This window comes from Rhinolophus sinicus, linkage group LG10 (assembly GCF_036562045.2).
Source record: "Rhinolophus sinicus isolate RSC01 linkage group LG10, ASM3656204v1, whole genome shotgun sequence".
Lineage (NCBI taxonomy): Eukaryota > Metazoa > Chordata > Mammalia > Chiroptera > Rhinolophidae > Rhinolophus > Rhinolophus sinicus.
In genome coordinates this window covers 60,227,304-60,247,353 of record NC_133759.1, presented here as the reverse complement: position 1 = coordinate 60,247,353, position 20,050 = coordinate 60,227,304, and the positions used below count along the sequence as shown (strand labels likewise).

Genomic DNA, 20,050 nt, shown 5'->3' with positions numbered 1-20,050 from the left:
AGACATTTATATAATTTAAGAAATAAATGGTCCCCTGATCTAGTCTAGTACCCACCTGGCACCATGCATAGTTATTACGATATTACTGACTCTATTCCCTGTGCTTTACTTTGTATCCACATGACTGTTCTGTAACTACTAATTTGTACTTCCTGATCCCTTCACCTTTTTCACCCTGTCCCCAACCCCTCCCATCTATCACCCCCACAAATCTAGTACCCATCTGACACAACACATAGTTATTACAATATTATTGACTATATTCCTTATGCTGTACCCTATATCCCCATGACTATTGTGTAACAACAAATTTGTACTTCTTAACACCTTTTCCTTTTTTCACCCATACTCCCAACCCCCTTTCCATCTGGCAACCATCAAAATGTTCTCTGTATCTATGAGTTTGTTTCTGATTTGTTTATTTTGTTCTTTACAGAGATTAGTGAAATCACATTGCATCTGTCTTTCTCTGTCTGACATACTCCATTCAGTACAGTACCCTCCAGGTCCATCCCTGCTGCCACAGATGGCAAGGACCCATTTCTTTCCATGGCCGAGCAACATCCCATTGTATGTAGGTACCACCTCCTCTGTATCCAGTCTTCCATCGACAGACACCCAGGCTGCCTCCACATTTTGGCCATTGTAAACAATGCTGCAATGAACACATGGATGTATACATATCCCCTCCAAGTAGCATTTTGGGTTTCTACAGATAAATACCCAGAAGTGGGATTACTGAGTCCTCCTTTGTCTCTTGTTATAGCCTTTGTTTTTAAAGTCTATTTTGTCTGATATAAGTATGACTACCCCAGCCTTTTGTTTGTTTGTTTCTTTTCATTTTCATAAAATACCTTTTCCCATCTCTTTACTTTCCATCTGTGTGTATGTCTTTCAATCTGAAGCAATTCTCTTGTAGGCAGCATATGTAAGACTTTTTTTTTTTTTTTTTTAATCCAGTCATCCTTTCTATATATTTTGAGTGGAGCACTTAATACATTTACATTGAATGTAATTGTTGATAGATATGTAGCTATTGCCATTTTATCATTCATAAGTTTGATCTTCCCCCTCCCCCATCTTAAAGAAGTCCCTGTAACATTCTTTTTCTTAGGTTGGTGTAAATGTAATTGCAGTTTAAAAGGTTAAAAATAATTGTAAAAACTGCAATTACTTTTGCACCAACCTAATAATACTGGTTTGGTGGTGATGAACTCTTTTAGCTTTTTCTTGTCTGGGAAGCTCTTTATCTGTCCTTCCATTTTAAATGATAGCCTTGCTGGGTAGAGGACCCTTGGTTGTAGATCCTTGCTTTTCATGACATTGAATATTTTGTGCTAATCGATTCAGGCCTGCAAAGTTTCTGTTGAGAAATCAGCTGACAATCTTATGGGAGCTCCCTTAGAAGTTACTAGTTGCCTTTCTCTTGCTGCTTTTAGGATTCTCTCTTGCCCTATAAACTTTGCCTTTCTAATTGTAATGTGTCTTGGTGTGGGCCTATTTTGGGACATCTTGTTTGGGACTCTGCACTTCCTGGGCTTGTACGTCTATTTCCTTCACCAGGTTAGGAATGTTTTCAGTCATTATTTCTTCAAATAGGTTCTCAATCCCTTGCTTTCTCTCTTCTTTTTCTGGCATCCCTATGATACAAATGTTGTTATGCTTGATGTTGTCCCAGAGATCTCTTAAACTATCCTCATTTTTGGGGATTCTTTTTTCTTTTTACTGTTCTGACTGGGTGTTTTCTGCTACATTGTCTTCCAAAATGCTGATTCAATCCTCTGTTTCAACTATTCAGTTGGTGCTTCCATCGAGTACATTCCTTATTTCAGTTATTGTATTCTTCACTTCTGACTGGTTCGTTTTTATGGTTTCTATGTCCTTTTTATGCTTGCTGTCTCTTTTTTGAAGTCCTCACTAAGTTCCTTGAGCATCCTTATAACCATTGTTTTGAACTCTGTCTCTGGTAGGTTGCTTGCCTCCATTTCATTTAGTTCTTTTTCTGGAGTTTTCTCCTGTTTTTTTATTTGGGACATATTTCTTTATTTACTCATTTTGACTGCCTCTCTGCATTTGTTTCTATGTATCAGGGAGATATGCTATGTCTCCCAGTCTTGGTTGGGTGGCCTTATGTAGTAGGTGCCCTTTGGGTCCCTGGCACCATCTCCCTGGTCACCAGTTCTGGGTGCTCCAGGAGTGTCCCTTGTGTAGGTTGTAGGTGCCCTCCTGTTAAAGTTGAGCCTTGATTGTTATTGTCATTGGCACATAAGTTGGTGGGATTGACCCTCGGGTGATTGGCTGAGGGGTTTGGCCACATCCATAGCTTATAGACTGCTATGTGGGGGGCTTACCCAACTGAGTGGGATTCACTCCAGTAGGCTCTGGTGTCTGTTGAGATTGCCCTGTGGGTGTGCTGCTTATGGGGCTAATTGGGCAGTGCTCTGCTGTGCTCTGAAGCCAACCTCTAGGTATATTGGTTCTGGGGCCTCTTGGGAGGATTTCCAACACAGGCCCAAGTCACCACTGCCTGTGACCAGCTGGCAACTACTTGATAAGAGATACAAAATGACCTGCAGTTTCTCGCTGCCTGTGCTAAACCTGGAGGTACGTGGGAGAGGCCACACTGTGAACCGAGGATGGCTGCCACCAGTAATGGGCCTGGGGTAGTTCTACAAAGAGCCACGGAACCGTGAGTCCTGCTGCCACCTGACAGCTTCCTGAAGGTTCAGCCACTGATAAAGCCTCATGCGGTATGCAAGTTGGGTGAGACAGGGTCTCAGGGAGTCACTACATTGGGAAGCACTGTAGTCACCAAGTTAATGTAGACTCTGATTTGGTGCCAGTGCTGAGCCTGGAGCTACTTACTAAAAGTCTCAGACTGCACCCAGGGTAGTCATCACCTGCCTGGGGCCCGTGGTGTCTGACAGTTTTCCAAGAAAGAGTGCAATGCAGTAAGGTCTGGCTGTTCATGGAGAAAAAGCCTCCGACTTTGGGGGGAGTTCGGAAGGGCAGGGTCCTAGTGAATCAGCAGGGCAGACCCTGGAGCTCACAGAACCAATCAGATTCAGAATTGGCTGAAAGCATCAGGTGAGGTCTCAACACATTAAAGATGGCGGCCACCTGCTGGCTGCATGGGAGGAGGGCCCTTTACAGGGAAAATGGGACTGTCCTCCCACTCTGGCCTTGAAGCCTCACACCTCAGTCTGCTCCCTTATACCTCTGACGGGTCCTGTGTGCCTCTGATGCCCTCTAAGTCACCGGGTCTCCTCCAGAGCCTAAGGTGAGTGCCTGCAAGTGATAGAGTGTATGTGCGGGCCCTTTAAGAGTATGCTCTGGTTTCCCACAGCCTTCCATCCCATCCGGATGGTCGAATTCCCATTGTTTTTCACAGCCAGATGTTGTGGGGACTCCTCTTCCTGACACCAGTACTGTGAGCTGGGAAGACAGGAGTGGGGATGGGGTCCTTCACTCCTCAGGGGGACTCCTCCATGGTCGAGGTGTGACTCCCAATTTTCATCTGCCACACAGAGGTTTGGTACCAACATGTTTTGCATCTCCTCCCCTCCCAACAGTCCCGATGTGGCTTCTTCTTTATATCCTAAGTTATAAAATTTCTGTTCATCCAGATTTCAGATGGTTCTCCAGATAGATTGTTCTATAATTTAGTTGTAATTTTAACGTATTCATGGAAGGAAGCAGGCACAGTTTTTATCTATTCCTCCATTTTGGGTCTCCTACTTCTGGAATTTTCCATTTAATATTTTTGAACTACAGTTGAGTGCAGATAACTGAAAACAGAGAAAGCAAAAACTGTAAGAAGGGACTACTGTAGATGGAGGTAGTGGAAATGGAGAGGATTGGAGAAATACAATTTGCCTTTTGCAGGTAGAGCATTCAGGAAAAGGAGAATTCAAGATTAAATTTGAAATGTCTCCGCCAACAAAACAAGAGTTTGGATATGAGTCTGGAGCCAAGAGTAGAGGTATAGTTTGAAAAATATAAATTTGGAAGTCATAAGTATGCAAATGACATTTAATGTCATAGGAACAGATGAGGTCAGATGAGAAGACACAAGAAGAAAGAAAGAAAGAAAAAAAAAAGCAGGCCCAGGGTGAGAAGAAGCAGTAAAGGAGGTAAAGGAGAGACCAGTAAAAGGAGAATCATCAGAATGTGACATTCCAGAAGCCCAATAAGTAAAGGGCTTCAGAAAAGGGACAGTGGTCAACTATACCAAATACTTCTGTGAAGTCAAGTAAGAGGACAGGAAAGTGAAGTGTATTTACAGCATATATGTTATTGGATACCTTGATAAAGCAGTTTAGCTTATGAGGAAAATGTATGGAACAGAGTGGGTAGAAAGTGAACGAAAGTGAGAAAATAAAATCAGCTTATAGAAACAACCCATTAGAAAAGTTTGGAATTCATGGAAGCCAAGAAAAGAGACACTAACTGGAGGGAGGTGCTGGAACAAAGGACATTTTGTTGTTATTGTTTTGTTGTTGTTGTTTTGCTAAGTGGGAGAAAAGTGCATTTTATTGTCCTGATAGAATGATCCAAGCAAGAGGGAATGTTGGATGATTCAGCACAGGAAATTGTAAAGAAACTGGAACACAAAGAAACCTTGGGTGGAAAAAGCACACTTCCTCCTTTGCACAGGAAGAGCAGAGAAGATTAGGGTAGATGATGTGGAGATGTGGGAACCTATATAATGGCTTCTATCTTCTTAATAAATCACAAAGAAAGGCAGAAAGGTAATAATCAGAAGGGATAAAAGATATATCAGTTTGAGAAAAGGTGAAAATTGCTACATTATGTTGAAAATCCATGAGATGTACATCACTTTTAAAGTGAGTTAGTATGACAGTGGGATTTTTCCAGTGACATTCCAGTACTCAGCGCCAGGCACAGAGAACATGCATAGCTGGGATTATTCAGGGTTAGGGATTTGTCTGGCAAGTATGGCAATAGTAAAGAGGCAACAGAACTCTTTAACTCTTTAACTCTGAGGAAATGTAAAATTACATTATTTTGAATGGATCATGGAATTTAAGTTGGGTAAGTCCAAAAAAGTCCCCAGTAGGAACTGATGGATGGTGGGAAAAGTAGTGGGGAATCAATGGTTTGGCATCTCAATGAGACCCAAAATGTAATAGCAGGGTTCTTGAGCAAGTGAGTTTATACTATAGAGTGATGCCTAGGTGTATCATTTTAAAGTTTTAGAATACATCATTGAAAAGCGGAAGTAAATCATAATAGATTGTGCCTGCTCAGTAATCATAAAATGCTTTACAATTTCATAGATTAAAATTTTGCTGCCTCCTTACATATATACACAAGTAAACTGGGCTAAAGCAGGTTACCAAAGAGGGAAGAAAATCATGAGCCAGATGCACATTTTAGGTTCTGTGATTTCCTACCATACACACACACACACACACACACACACACACACACACACACACACACGTATAGTCAAAATGATGTGTGGGGAATGAGAATTAAGGAAACATCAACTTGATACCTACTGGAACTGGTAGGAGTTAATGCTACCTCTTCATGTGCACTTAAAATCGTTTAAATTCTGTCCACCAAAGTTCCAAGTAAAGAAACTGTAGTAGAAACTCTAGAAGCATAAAATGAAGGGAAAATATTTTCTTCCACTCAAATCCATTACATAAGATTCCAAATTTCACTTCAAATAGTTATAGCTTTCCTCTGAGGAGTTAGAGATCGTAGACCACTTTTTAATTTTTGTATTTGCAAATAATTTTTCAATAAGAAACACAGGCATACAACCAAGATTTTAAAATGGCAAGTCATTGTCAGTTCACTCAAACTCAAAATAACAGCACCGTCACACACTGCTTGCTTAGTAATAGGGATACTTTCTGAGAAATGTGTTGTTCTGGGAACATCATGGAATGCACTGACACAAACCTAGATGGTACAGCCTGCTACACACCCAGGCTCTATTGTGTAGCCTGTGTCTCCTCAGCTACAAGCCTGTACAGCATGTTACTGTACAGAACAACATGAGATTGTCAGGCACAAAATTATATAATCAAGAGACAGGGGAAAACTGAGATGAATGAGGCTGCTGCCAGTGTATTGGCACACTGTTTTACAGCACACTTGTTTTATAAGTAGAAAGAGTACACTCTAAAATAACACATAGTATAGCAAATACATAAACCAGTAACATAATCGTTAATCACTACCAAGTATGATGTACTGTACATAATTGTATGTGCTATACTTTTATACGACTGGCACCACAGGTTTGTTTACACCAACATCACCACAATCATGTAATGTGTTATGCTGTGAAATTATGATGGCTATGACATCACCAGGCAATAGGGATTTTTTAGCTCCATTATAATCTTATGGGACCACCACTGTATGTGCAATCTATTGTTGACAGAAACGTCATTATATGGTGCATGACGATAGTCTAAATCAGTATTTCTCAAGCCTTTTCTTTTTCTTCAACTTATGTGAGGAACAGAACTCAGGACAGTAGTACATTAGCACAATGATGGTGGGGTGCAAGTGGGTTGACAATTTTCTTACCTCATCTACTCCCTCATTGAGAATCAATCACAGTTACAAACTACAATAGGTATTTTAAATAATAGTGTTGGGGAAAGGTAGGTCTCAGAAAGGCAATCACTAAACACAAGATAGAGTGTCTACCTTTTCTATCAGTTTTGTTTGGCACTCATGTGGCATGTAGGAACTAGGCTGAGGTAAAACTGGAACTCTTTGTTCTCATCCCAGGCGAGCACCTCATTAGTTAGATGTTTGGCAATTCCCTGGTCTTTGTTTCCTATCTGATAAAATAGAGATGATAGTACCGATCCTACCACTTCTCAGGGTGCTTTAAGACAATTGAAAATCCATTTCTTTTTACAGACGTTTAGTGAGTGCGTAGTATGTCCTAGACATTGACCTGAGGTGCATAATGAATAAAACAAATCCCTAACCTTCACGGAGCGTACATCTCAATGATGAAAGGCATATGAAAAATAAAGCAAGAAAAACACATGGGTAGGGGTGGGGGTTGAGTTGGAAGGAAGATGTTCTATTTTACATAAGGTGGTCAGGGAAGGCTTCTCTGGGTTTTTAACAAAGACTTGAATAAAGTGAGCTGTCAGGGCTTTCTTGGCTAAAGACTTGGCAGAGGCCAAGGCCCTCATGTTGAAGAGACCTTGCATGTTTGAGGAACAGCAGTGTGGCTGGCATAGTGAGCTAGGGGAATGGCAATGAGGTCCAGAGGTGGGGTTGGGAAGCGAAGATCACATAAAAAAGGAGTTTGGCTTTCATATAAAGGCAGATCGGAAGCCTTTGAAGGGTTTGAGCAGAAGGGACATAATCCGACTTGTTTCAACAGGATCACTCTGGCTACTGCACGAATAGGATAGGTGATAAAAGGGAGACTAGGCAATGCACTCAGGCAGACAAGGTAGGTTAGTTTAGACTGGGGTGATGGGGTGCAACAGTAACTGGTCAGAGTCTGCACATATTTTGAAGAGGCAATAGGTTTTCTGATGGATTAGATATGAAATGTGAGAGAGAGGAGTAGAATAAAGAGTGTAGGCCAGAATAAATGGAACAAAGTAGTTACGATGTGAGTTTGCTTTAGAATTTAAAGAGCGTTATATAAGGTGATATTAACTAGTTCATTTGGTATCTGACATCAAATATTTGCCATATTAAAATCTCATTCCATTTCACCATGACATAAGGTATTTCATGATTTTCACTAAATATTAATTCCGCAAAAAAACTCACTAGTCAGAGGTCAGTTTACAACAATGGAATTTTCAATCAGAAAAGGTTTTATTATAAGAAACAATGCCATCAGGTAAAAATGCAAAAAATTGTGCAATTATGGCAAATTGTTTAAAAATATCTACACATGTGCCCCCAAAGGACTACAGTACGTACTACATACCTGAGTACTGAACATTAAATGACATTTTAAACTGCTTCACATTGGGAATCTGATTCTGTGCAGACCACATCTACTTTTTCTCATGCACCAGTGAGATCAGCTTAACGCTTAAGCATCAACTTTGTAGGATAACAGAAAATAAAGATGGAAAATAAAGACTACAACTCAAACTTTCCTATAATATAGTTATACCAAGTCCAGTTTTCAACATGTAAAAAAATATATAGGAAAGTGCTACATACATTCTTCAAATGCAATAAAAAAGTTAAAGTGGAACTGGCATATTTTAGACCTTTATTTTAGTTCTGTGGTACCCATTGTGCCTTTTACTTATATTTTCTCAACATAGTATGCAAACGTACCTTAAATATTAAACATATACCCACACATATTACTAATCTTAATTTTCTAGGACTTCTTCTGAAATCATTTTAAAAGTGGCAAAATATCCCAACTATATAATTTAAACAAATAATTCTTCATACAAAATTCAATATATATTCTACTCCCATAGAAAATTCTAAACCTTGGCTTTGACACACTATACTTAAATCACACCCTCAACATAAATTGTTATAGTAAAAGGATCAACTGTTGTGCAGATCAACAGAATAAATCTACTGTAGAATTAACCACAGTATGTTGTACTCCTATATATCATACGGCACATGTAAATTACTAATTCTATGTTCTATGTCATGTTTTCAAGTAACATTTTTTTTTCCTAAATAAATACAGAAGATTGTCAAAAAGCGGCAGGAAGTCTTAGATATTCAACAAAACTTTCAAAAATAAATTACATGAACATCTCTTGCAAACATCAGTTATTTTTGTTTTCCCCTCCCCTCTACAATGCAACACTGGAAAGATGCTTCAAAAAACACACAGAAATAACTCCCAAACAGCATGAAAATGAAAAAAAGAGAAGATAAAGAAAAACTGGTTTTAGTTGGACAAAGTTTATAAAGAGATTATAGACACACTCTCAAGGCCAATAAGACAAAAACGTATCTAGCTTCCCAAGACTAGATTTTAAAACATTAATTCTATAAATTCTGTCCACTTTGAATTCTTCTTCAGAAAATATTCCCTACTTGTAGAGGTCTAAGACAAGCAGTTTGGAAAGTTTCTGAAAAATGAGGTATGTGATGCAAAGACGCAATGTTTTAAATTTGTTTCACAGTATCACATTACAACTTGTACAAGAATTTCTAACACAAACCATGCCAGTTTGCTTAAGAAAATCAAAATATTCTAGTTGAGAACAGACTCTGGGCTACACTTATCCTTTATTAATTATTCTAAGTATGGTAAAAAATAAGTTACCAAATTATCTACCTTAGGTATTATAAAAGTTGGTTTGTCCTTTATGTGAACATTCTTAACTGATTGTTAGAAATTCATCAGTTAAATCTGAAACATGATTTAGTACCTAGAATGCTATGGTTCTACTTACTTACTCTTTTCTTTCTCAGTCTCCTTCAGCTAGAACAAGATTTTCAATGTAAAATTATTCATCACTGTTAAGTGCAAAAATGAAAAAAAAAATGAGGTTTTAATCGTCGTATATAACTTAAAAGCCATTAAATTCAACCACTGCAGGAGTTTTATGTTTCTGAAAAACAGAATCTTAAAAGTAGGTGTAAAACTTCACATTATGCTCTGTGCAGAAGAGAAATAAGTTACCTTTCATTGTACCGATAAAGACTTGACAGGTAGAGGATGGAAAAGGAGGTCAGGCAACAAAATGGCCCGTGTTAGTGCAAACTGAGTATCATGTTCTCACTATTCTAAGACTGACTCCAGTTAGACCAATAACTGGCCATATCTTGCTATCATGTAAGTAGAGAATCTTGTGAAATCACAAGAGTTCAACAGATATAGTACTATAGCCACAAAACCAACATACCAATTTCAAAGGTAAGTATAGGCTCAGACAATTTACATCTATCTAGATATACACATGAATTATACTAGCACCAGCCACCTGTGAATTTGAGCCCTTTTCAGGATTTTTTAAAATGAAACAGTGTTAGCACTTAAAAAGTTAGCAACAGAAAACTGCTACTTTACAATTTAACTTAATTTAGTTACATGGGAAATACAAAATAATCAGACTTAAACGTCTTTCTGAGATGATTTGTTTTTCCTTCAATCTACTCTATTAAAACATTTAAATCTCAGTACACTGAAAAACAGTACATAAATATACATATATATTAAGAATGAGGATCTAAGTTAGTGCTTCTCTGTTTGAGAGGTCACAGCTAAAGTCCTGGTGATATTGCCTCAGATTTTTACCCGTATTTAAAATAAAAAGTCACATCAAACTAGTTTGGAAGTCTCTAACCAATAATACCCTAACTGCTCTTATAAGACTGCATAGTTATTAATTCATCTGGTATCTTAGCGACTATTTCTCACAAAATTCTAGAATGAAAATGATTGCTTTTATACCAGAAAACAATGCTGACAATTGCACTTTGTTACCTTTTGCTTACTGAAATGAAAATATCACGAATATGAAAAGAAATCCCTCCCTACACTGTAATCTTTAAGAGCACCCACTTGCGTGTACAAACTCCCTCAGCTTTCCTAAATACTGACAGTACTTCTTATATCACTGAAAGACTAGGTTTCCCCAAGCACAAGATGTCAGTGAGCTCACTAAGGCCTGCTGCTCATTAAAGTACTTTCTGAAGACACTGAGGATAGAGTTTAGCAACAGCACATTCAAAATGCCGGCCGAGGTCCCAGAGGCGATCTGGGGTCTCATACACTTTCATCCACTGGTCAGCGATGTCATCATATTGGTAAAGGGAATTTTTTCTGCTGGTTCTGAAGACATGTTCTTCAACAGTCACTTGAGTAGCTCGAACAAATAAATGGAGTTTATTCTGGAAAAGTACCAGTTTAAGGTACGGATTTATGGACTCATCACATGGAAAGTCCTTCTTACGAGTCCATTTATTTAGCTCAATGTCATAGGCTTCTACAGTAAACATACGCTGATGATTTCCACAGGTTCCAGCTATGTAGTAGATAGAGTCTTTGTATACAGCTGCTAAGCCCTGGATTCTAGGCACAGTCATAGGGGTTAAAAAACCCCAGTAGTCTTTTTGAGGCTCATAGAAGAGGAAAAATTCTCCTAAAAGAAAAGAAAATAAATGAGTATATACATTTACATGACTTTTTGGTTGTATGTTGAAGACTAAACAATATAATTTTCCAAATATTTCACTTTCTAAAATATTTCTTTTATAATCTCCAGAGATACATTAATTATAAAATAGCTTAGAAGTTCTTTATTCCATGGCACCACATAGCACATAAGATTACAGTCGAGCAGACCGGGGGTGTTCATACTGGGGAGGGGGGAGGGGGGCTACTCCGGCTTGATGGCAGAATAACAGTGAAGAGCTTGGTTCCATTTATTCTATCCAATTGTGTATTTCAGAAAATTTATTTTAAGCCAGCTCTAAAAAAGCATTATTACTAATGGTTAGCCAGTGAGATCAAAATATGTATATAGCTTCATCATGAATAAGCCACTATACATTTATGTGCTAATTATTTAATTAGAAGATAGTACATGGAATTGTTCAGATTTGTGTCTATAGGCCACATGTGTTTACTTTAGTGTTGCCATAATGCGAAGACAAATATTCAAGAGGTGAAAACATCACTTTAATAAGATAGGAAACACACATGGTTTACAGAGTTGACTTCGAATGAGTTTCAATTCTATTTTGACAATAAAAGGGTGTGCTGGGTCAGACTGCCGATATAAAAATGTCTGAAAGAACTAGTGAAGATTTACAAGGGTTTGACTAATTATAACATTTGTATAAAATCCTTGATATAAAACTCTGAACCCTTTATGAACAGATTAAATGATACTCCAATAGCCACAGAGAGTACAACATAAGCTTCTGACTATTCATGTCAAGTTTATTTATATAACAAAGCTTTGTTTAGATTAGAAATACCTACTTCTAATTTGAGCTTCTCCTTGAAAAATGTTTTGAACTATGTCTACTCTTATCTACAAATTTAACTGCCTACTTAATAGTGATACTGTAATTTCAATTTTTCTTAAGAGCTTGTTAAACTCCCAGCTTTTGCCTGTACAACACCTGCCATTAACTGACTAACTTGTAACAGGATTCTTAGCAAAGAAGATAGAAGTTAAAACTTTCTAATGTGTACTATCTCTCTACAAATTCCTTATAGAAAGATGACACATTAAAAACAAAAGTTGGTTTTTTTAATCTAAAATCCTCTTTAATAAATTAAAAGCCCTCAGAGAATATAATCAATAACGTTGTAAAGATTTTGTAGGGTATCCAATGGACACTTGTCTTATTAGGGAGTATACTTCAGGAACGGTGTAGATGCCTGACCACTGCAGTGTACACCTGAGGCTGAAGCTGAATAACAATGAATGCCAACTATAATTTAATATATATATAGTCGCAGGATGTGGAGTACAGCGTAGGGAGTAGAGTCAATGGAATTGTAATGGCTGTATGCGATGTCAGAGGGGTAGTAGGTTGGGGGAGGGAGGGTTATCACTTTGTGAGGGGTGTAAATGTCTAACTATTATATAGTTTTGTATGCCTGAAACTGAAAAAAAAAAAAAAAGCCCTCGGAGCACCCTTCTACCATGTGAGGACACAGCAAGAAGGCCAGGAACCAGGAAGAGGGGCCCTCTCCCAACCATGCTGGCATCTTGAACTTTCCAGCCTCCAGAACTGTGAGAAATAAATGTCAGTTGTTTATATGCCAAAAAAAGAAAAAAGAAAACCCTCAGAACCTCGGATTCCTCTTATATAAAATACAATCTTGGATTAAACAATGTTCATTCCAGCCCTGAAATTCTATTAATTCAATGCTACTTTGCTTTAGTATTATATTAATACATGAGTTTTACGTACCTTCCAACTGGGAGCCTTATAATTAATTATATGTCTATCAACTAATTGATTAGCCAGTAAGACCAAAATATATGTAAGAGGGCTTCCTCATATTGGATGATACAACCTATCCAACCATACTCGATAGATCATACGTCCACTCTTACATCCCATTTGTTGGCAAGACCAACAAACCTAAATTAGGCCCATGCTTCTGTACAACTAAAATTAACTTAATACTGAACTTTAAACATATGGGTTCAGGCTTTTCTAGAAAATTTTAAGTGAAAAACAAAAATACTAGAGCAAAAAACATAGAGAAAACAATGGATAAGAGCTAAAAACTCGTGTGTCTACATAGAAGTCGCCCCTTTCTTCTTGTTTTATTAAAACAGTAGGTGAGGAAAACATTACTATATAAGCAATTAAGAAACACAAAAGAGGAATAAGGATGTTGATTTATCATCATTGCATTCAACATTCAAACAACTGAAACGTGTAAAAAGCCAAACAAAGGAAAACATTAGTTATCTCACATAAAGAACCTTGGAACAAATGTCTTACTTACTCTCACCCAGTCACACTTTTTTCTACTTCTACTGTATCATCTTTGCCAGAGTACTGGTCTTCAATAAGTTTTCAAAAATCTTTTAAAAAGTGAAGTACATTAATAGTCCCTCTTATCTTATAAAAGTAAGAAAAAGGTGACATCTCAAAGTTTTTCAGTGAAAGAAATTGAAAGCAATGTATTATGGAAGGCAACATAAACTGCAGTAAAATTAAAATCTGAAGATTCATTTCAAACTCTTTTAATTAAGTTTTGTAACCTTCACAATCATAAGGCTTATACAAAACTCTTTAGTAATTGATTAGTATAAGTTTAGTTAACGCTTTGTTCTTTTCTTTCTTTTAAACTACTCCTTAAATTCCATAAAAAATTAGTTGTTACATCTCTTGATTATATATTACTGAAGAGGAAAAAGTCATGTATCAACCTTGCTTTCTTGTTTAAAGTCTTAAAACCAGCTCTGACATACTTCTTCAAAAACACCAAACTATTACTTATTAAAGAATGCTTTCAAAAATCCTTACTCCACACGTCAAAACACAGTAAGAACATAAACTTACAGGATCATTTTAGTAACTTAAAAATACCTGCCTTTTTTGATTCAAAAGTGTATTTTCTTTATAGGCCCTTTAAAGAACAGACTGTTCCAACAAAATTTATAAGAGAGCCAGAGGTTTGCCTCAATTTACAGGTACAGATCCATTTCAGTATAAGTAGACCACAATTGGACCTGCTACGTTCATGAAGAACCTGGCACCTACCCTGTAAAACATAGATCTTCTCCTTGTACTCCACAGCATTATGGAACTCCATTGCAACAGGCATTGCGCAAACAGTCGTCCAACAGTTTTCTCTGCTGTCATAGCACTCCACAGATTTTAGGGAGTTTCTCCCATCACCCTCATAAACACGACCTCCAATTGCATACATCTTTCCACAGCAATACACTAATTTGCAGCCTATTCTGGCTCGAAGCAAGGATGGTTTAGATAGCCACCTATTGGTGGAATGATCATACATCCAGAAATCATTTTCGGCCTTATGGTCGATGGACACCTCACTGCTGCTGGGCCTGTACCCTCCTGCAATGTAAATGTCATTATCTGGCGATATAAGAATACCTACTTCTCTTAGATCATTTGGTGGTTTGCATAACTTAAACACTCTTCCTGTGACTATATCTAGACAAGGCACTGTTTGCTTCTTTCCTGAGTGTTTGTGGGCAGCATCGAAACATATGATCATTTCAGATGCAGTCATTCCAAGTCTCTGTGTACAGCCATTAGTGTTGGGTGGTCCCTTCTCTACATAGCTTTTGGCTATAGCCTGTGCAAATTGAGGTGGGATTTTCTCTATAAAGGTATCTTCCATCAGGGGAAAACGTATGCATTTGGCAAAAATTTCTGGAAGGTGCACTTCTCTTTCATTCTGTTCATGTTCAAACCACCTTACGATGCTTTCATAAACATGCTCTTCTCGGTCTACATTTAAATCATCACTGTCTAGTATACTTATCAGTTGGTCTTTTGTCAACTGGAGAAATTCTTGTTCTTTGGTGACACACAGAAACTTTTTACGAATGTATTCTTTCGATCGATCTCCGAGTTCCTGATGACCATAATGATCAGCAAAGATGAAGACACCAATAGAATTCTGTGGGTCCAAATGACTAATCATGTACTTAGCGCATTGGTCTTGGATGGAAGGAATCTGGAAGATGCTAGCAGCCGTGAACAAGGCTTGAACGTTGGCCTCTGTCAGAACAACTCTGGAGGTGTAAGCATAGTTCAACACTAAATCCATCGATTCAGCTTCAACACCGACTATTCGAACTTCTTTTTGAGTACTTTCTGTAAGGCCACTAGTGAACATGGATCTAGGAAGGAAAGAGTGGTTAATACAATTTCTGCACTACAAATAAAAATTATGGTGGTAAGTTCTTAAAGGTATAAATTTACCACAAAGATAATGTTTTAAAAATATAGGGTGTTAATGTGATACATTAGCATACAGAGACTGTCTAATAAAACTTTTCATGTCCCAGTGGAAATTTATAAGGCAACTCATGCCCAAAATATATCTTTGAAATTTTCATCTTAGAAAAACAAAATGTTCTTCATAAGTTCTTATTCTCTACCTACTCCTTTTTAAAACTATCTCTTCAATGCTTCTTTAATCATTATGAAGAATATAAAGAACCTCATTTCACTTATCCTTGGACATTTTGAAAACCTTTGCTGAAAGAAATACACTTAATCTTCTCAAAGTTACTAAGTTTTACTATTTATATCTTTATGAATAAAGATTATGCCAGGCAGAATATAATGCCTACTTCTAAAAACAGTTTAGGAACTGAACTGACTCTTTGGAGATAATGGTTTTTATTACAAATCCCAAACTTTTGCCTTTGGGACCAAGCTTTTTTGTTGTCGTTGTTCAATACCTGTCCATTTATGGGTCTTACTTAGCCAAAACGTTAAGTAGCCAAAAACCTAGCTCTTTATTTAAGTATTAGTCATTTACAAACATTATTTGCCTTTCTTTTCCCTCCTTTAAGGTTTCTTCCAAGGCTGCTCTTAAAATATCAAAATCAAATCAAAAGCTCTTTAAAAAGCTTTTCGAGATAAGAGCTGTGTATGCTAGGATGCTTATTACATGTTTGTTGAAGAAATTGTTCTAACATTGGTGATAAAGTTGATTATACAGATCCAGACCCCTATTTTATTTTTAAGTGTTATGAAAATATCTTTATATGGGACGATTTCCATCAATTACATGAATTTAAAAATGCAATATGAGAAATAAGGGAGGTATACAAGGTATCACAAGGACCCAGCTTGCTACCTGGGTTAACCATCTTTGAGTCCTATTTTTACTTCTACAATGTAAATTTTAAGTTTAATATCACATAGGCTGTTTTTGATGACTGAAAACTAGATGTTCCAATGTATGTGCTGGTTTTTAATTCATGTACTGAAAACCTCAGCTATACACTTACCAACTAAAAGGAAAAATAAAGCCCTTCATTAGGCAGAGATTAACTCCCAAAGGAGAATATTACCACATATCCCTTTATCATGGGAACTACTACTGACTTGAATAGGTTGGTCTCACACACTGCAGTGTGACATTTGATGAGTTCTCCTCTGTTTTAGTAGGTTCTTTACACAAACTCTATATAAAGTGGGAGCACATCCTCACACAAAAATCTGAGCAGAAAAAAGTTTGTAATCACACAAATTTTAATCTGACAAGTCACTGGCATCATGAGACAGTCATGCCAGATTCCAAGCTATTCTAATTCTTCCACCAGTGATGCAAGACTTAGAAACTATTGTTATACCTTTCTAGATCTCACATAGGAGCAGCACCAGGCCAAAAAACTTCTGTACAAAAACCTCTAGTAAGACATAAAAACCCAATCCTTACATTTCTAGCCAAATATCTTCATTTGAATTCATGTATCTGATGCTTAGAAACTTTTCTAAGCATTTCCCTAACTTCTTGGAAATTAAAATCTATTATAGCATATTCTCTTTTACGCTGTCTTGTGATGATCTAGGTCTTCGAAACTAATTTTAATTAAGTATTACACCAAAATGATATAAGAGCATAACATTTCAGTAATATACAGACAATTTTACTTCAAAGTCTAAATGTTTTCTGTGTTTTTGTTTGTTTGTTTTTTTACTATTCAAATCTAATATAATAAAAACTTCTGAAAGGCAACTTTAAAGAGGACCCACTCTCGTTCCTTAAAAGTCATATAGTGACAAAGAAGCCTGGCACTGGAATCAAATCCAGCTTCTGCCCCTTGCTAATAGGTGATTTAAATAGGCCACTTAACCTCCCTGAGCCTCAGGATTTTTTTCATATGAAAAATGGCAATAACTGTGCAGAGACAAAATTGTAAAGGTTATATAAAGCAATATATATACAGCAAGCTTAGCCAACAGCTTGATAAGTAGCTAATTATGACATATATTTAAATGCATAAATGACCTAACCATATCTAATGGACAGTCTGGATAAGTGAATCTTACCAGCAGTTTCCATTACCAGGCCAAACTTTATACCTTCTGTGTACTGTATGAGTTTCTTCTTTTTTCTTTCCAGCTCACTGTCTTGTGATGGTTAATACTTAATAGTCTAATGACCTACCCTAGGCAAATCTAAACGGTTAAATCACAAGTATCTGACTGAAGTGACTATATTTAACCCAGTATTCTGAGAAAGAGGAACCAGAAACTACTGTCTGGAATACTATACTGCTATATGCCCTATGAAGGTAAGCACCTTCAAAAGGAAAAAGCACACTTAGAGTGTGATTGAGAAAATTATTTCTTGTCATTCATGCACCATTATTGAACATTGAAAGGCTTTGTAAAGTGAGCACTTGAAACAAAAGAATTTAGACTCAAGCAGGAAACTGCCTTTATCACTGATCTTTTCTTAGAGTATGAAATTATTTTTTAGACTCAAGTTTTGAAAATTTACTTTTCAAAGTTTTGTGACATACAAAAATGTGTATAAATGAAAATGAAAAATTAGCTTAAAAATACTTCTGGAAATCTTGGAAACAATCACTAGCCTGGGGTATAAAATACATAGAAACTATATTTTTATGTCACTGCTTTTACCCCCCATCCTCACCCCCTGACACACACACACCCATGGTATTAAAACAACCTATTAAGGTGATTTGTTTTCAAAAGAACAGGCTATCATGTTTTAAACTCTAAAGGAGTTACATGCACTACAGAAATATACACCATGGATAAAATTTTGTAACAAATTCTAGGCCAGCACTGTCCAATAAAACTTTCAGTGATAGAAATGTTCTATATCTTGGCTCTATATATGGCTACTGAGCACATTAAATGTGGTTAGTGTGCCTGAGGAACTGAATTTTTAATTTTGTTTAATTGTAAATAAAGTTTAAAAGGCCGCATGTGGCTAGTGGCTGTTATATTGGGCAATGCAATTCTAGATTTTCTGGTCATTTACCTGAAACAAAGAAGCAAAACAATATTCATTAACTTAAAAAACAACCACCTGAATTCTAAAATAATCCAACAAGTAAAAAACAAGAGTTTAAAAAACAGGGCCTGTGACTTATTTTAGGAAACAAACTCATTGGTTTCATTTCATTGCAGCATTTCAGTGTGGTAATGAAATGGCCAATGCTGAGGGAGAAGGGGACTTGATGCGGCTATCAACAGAAGTTTCTACCATTATCCTACCTGAAATAAGGGCTGATTGCAGCAAGAACGTTTCTATGACAGGAGAATGTTTTCCCGTGATCCACTTCCACTACAATATCTGTCAACTGTCCTTCGTCATACATTGTTTTGAGTTGCTTAAGAATACTGCAAGCATGGAAGGGGTCCATGGCATCGTTGGCTGTGTCTGAAGATGGAATCCCATCCGGTGTCGGGGAAGACTTATTTAAATCTAGGAGGAGAAAATCGTACAACCACAATAAGTTCGTAACCAGTTACGGCGTCGCGGGCTTTTTTTTTTTTTTTTGCTTTTGCTTTGTTTGCTTGGCTTGTTTTTTGTACCCTCCCCCCCCCGTACAAAAATACATGTATGTATACATACACCACCAAATAGGACCGGGAGGTAGGATCTGGGAGAAAGCGAGCTGCGTTGCAAATTCAAACACCAGTCTGCTGCTCCCGGAGCCAGGCGAGCCCGATGCCCCGCGCTCGCGGAGGGACCGTGCGGACAGAACAGGCGAGATGTCTGTGGCGACTGTGCCGAGAGCCGGAACATCCCAGCCGAGCGGAGGGCAGGAGCCTCACGAGGAACGCTCAATGGACGGCGGCCGCCAGTACCCATTCAACCCGAAAGGGTCGGAACGGCGGCGGGTACCCGGCCTCCCCATCCCTGTCCGGCCGGACCGCCCACCGCCTTCCACGCCATCCATCCTCCCTCCCCTTATCCCTCTTCACCTCTCCATCCTTTCTTCCGGCTCCGCATCTCCACCTCCACAGCTCCCAGCCTGAGCCTGTGCCCCGGCCCACCTCCCCCGCAACACACCTCCCTAGCCACGATACGACCCACCTGCCGACGCGGCCATTTCTCAACGGGGCCCCGGCTCCAGCTATTTAAAGAGGAAATGTCATTTCGCTTCTCTCTCTCCCGGGTTCCGGCTCTTCTAAGCTTCCCTTAGCCAATGGGGTGGCCTATGCATCCGGCTCCACCCCTAGCCCTCCGTACTCCTGGCGCTGATTGGTCACAACGTGCGCGAGGCACCTCGGGAAATGTAGTTTTATCGCCGTCTCTCCCGCGTGGTCCGGGTTGGGCGGAGGCCCAAGTCTGGTATTCCTATTGGCTGGTTCTGGCGGAGGTGGAGAGTGGGGAGCCTGCCAGCCTGTGTCCGTGGAGCGCGCAGTGCCTGTCGGGAGAGGTAGTCTTCTGGCGAAAGAGAGCTGTCATTCTGAGAGGCTAGGGTAGGGAAAGCTCTTGAAGTGCAAATTTCCCCATTTTAGGCCTCCCTCAGGCCCCCGGCTTATTTATTTATTTATTTTTTTAATCTTGCTCTTCATTCCCTAAACCTCCTGCCAATGACTAGCTTCCGGTATGAAAGCAGGCTATGAAACA

General features: G+C 38.3%; 1 protein-coding gene across 3 annotated transcripts; it reads right to left on the bottom strand.

The window, feature by feature from the left end:
- Positions 1 to 7,820: 7,820 nt before the first annotated feature.
- On the bottom strand, positions 7,821 to 19,599 carry KBTBD8 (kelch repeat and BTB domain containing 8). 3 transcript variants are annotated; one of them, XM_019757203.2, is made up of 4 exons: positions 19,511 to 19,599; positions 18,685 to 18,895; positions 14,203 to 15,317; positions 7,821 to 11,105 (listed from the first exon to the last, which is right to left on the bottom strand). In XM_019757203.2, the coding sequence occupies exons 1-4, from the start codon at positions 19,524 to 19,526 to the stop codon at positions 10,642 to 10,644; spliced, it is 1,806 nt and encodes a 601-aa protein (XP_019612762.1). In that variant the 5' UTR covers positions 19,527 to 19,599; the 3' UTR covers positions 7,821 to 10,641. The 3 variants fall into 3 exon arrangements, with proteins under 3 accessions (XP_019612762.1, XP_074169349.1, XP_074169350.1); XM_074313248.1 differs by having other exon boundaries at positions 19,399 to 19,512; XM_074313249.1 differs by lacking the exon at positions 19,511 to 19,599 and adding an exon at positions 19,046 to 19,392.
- Between the last annotated feature and the right edge of the window lie 451 nt (positions 19,600 to 20,050).

What these genes read in the sequence shown, in the direction of transcription:
- KBTBD8 (XM_074313248.1), bottom strand. Translation starts at nt 19,426, where the DNA reads ATGCGGAGCCGGAAGAAAGGATGGAGAG. An exon ending in CCGGAAGAAAGGATGGAGAG is followed by an intron (nt 18,896 to 19,398) that starts GTGAAGAGGGAT and finishes TTCTCCTCCTAG; the next exon opens with ATTTAAATAAGTCTTCCCCG. An exon ending in GCAATCAGCCCTTATTTCAG is followed by an intron (nt 15,318 to 18,684) that starts GTAGGATAATGG and finishes TTTCCTTCCTAG; the next exon opens with ATCCATGTTCACTAGTGGCC.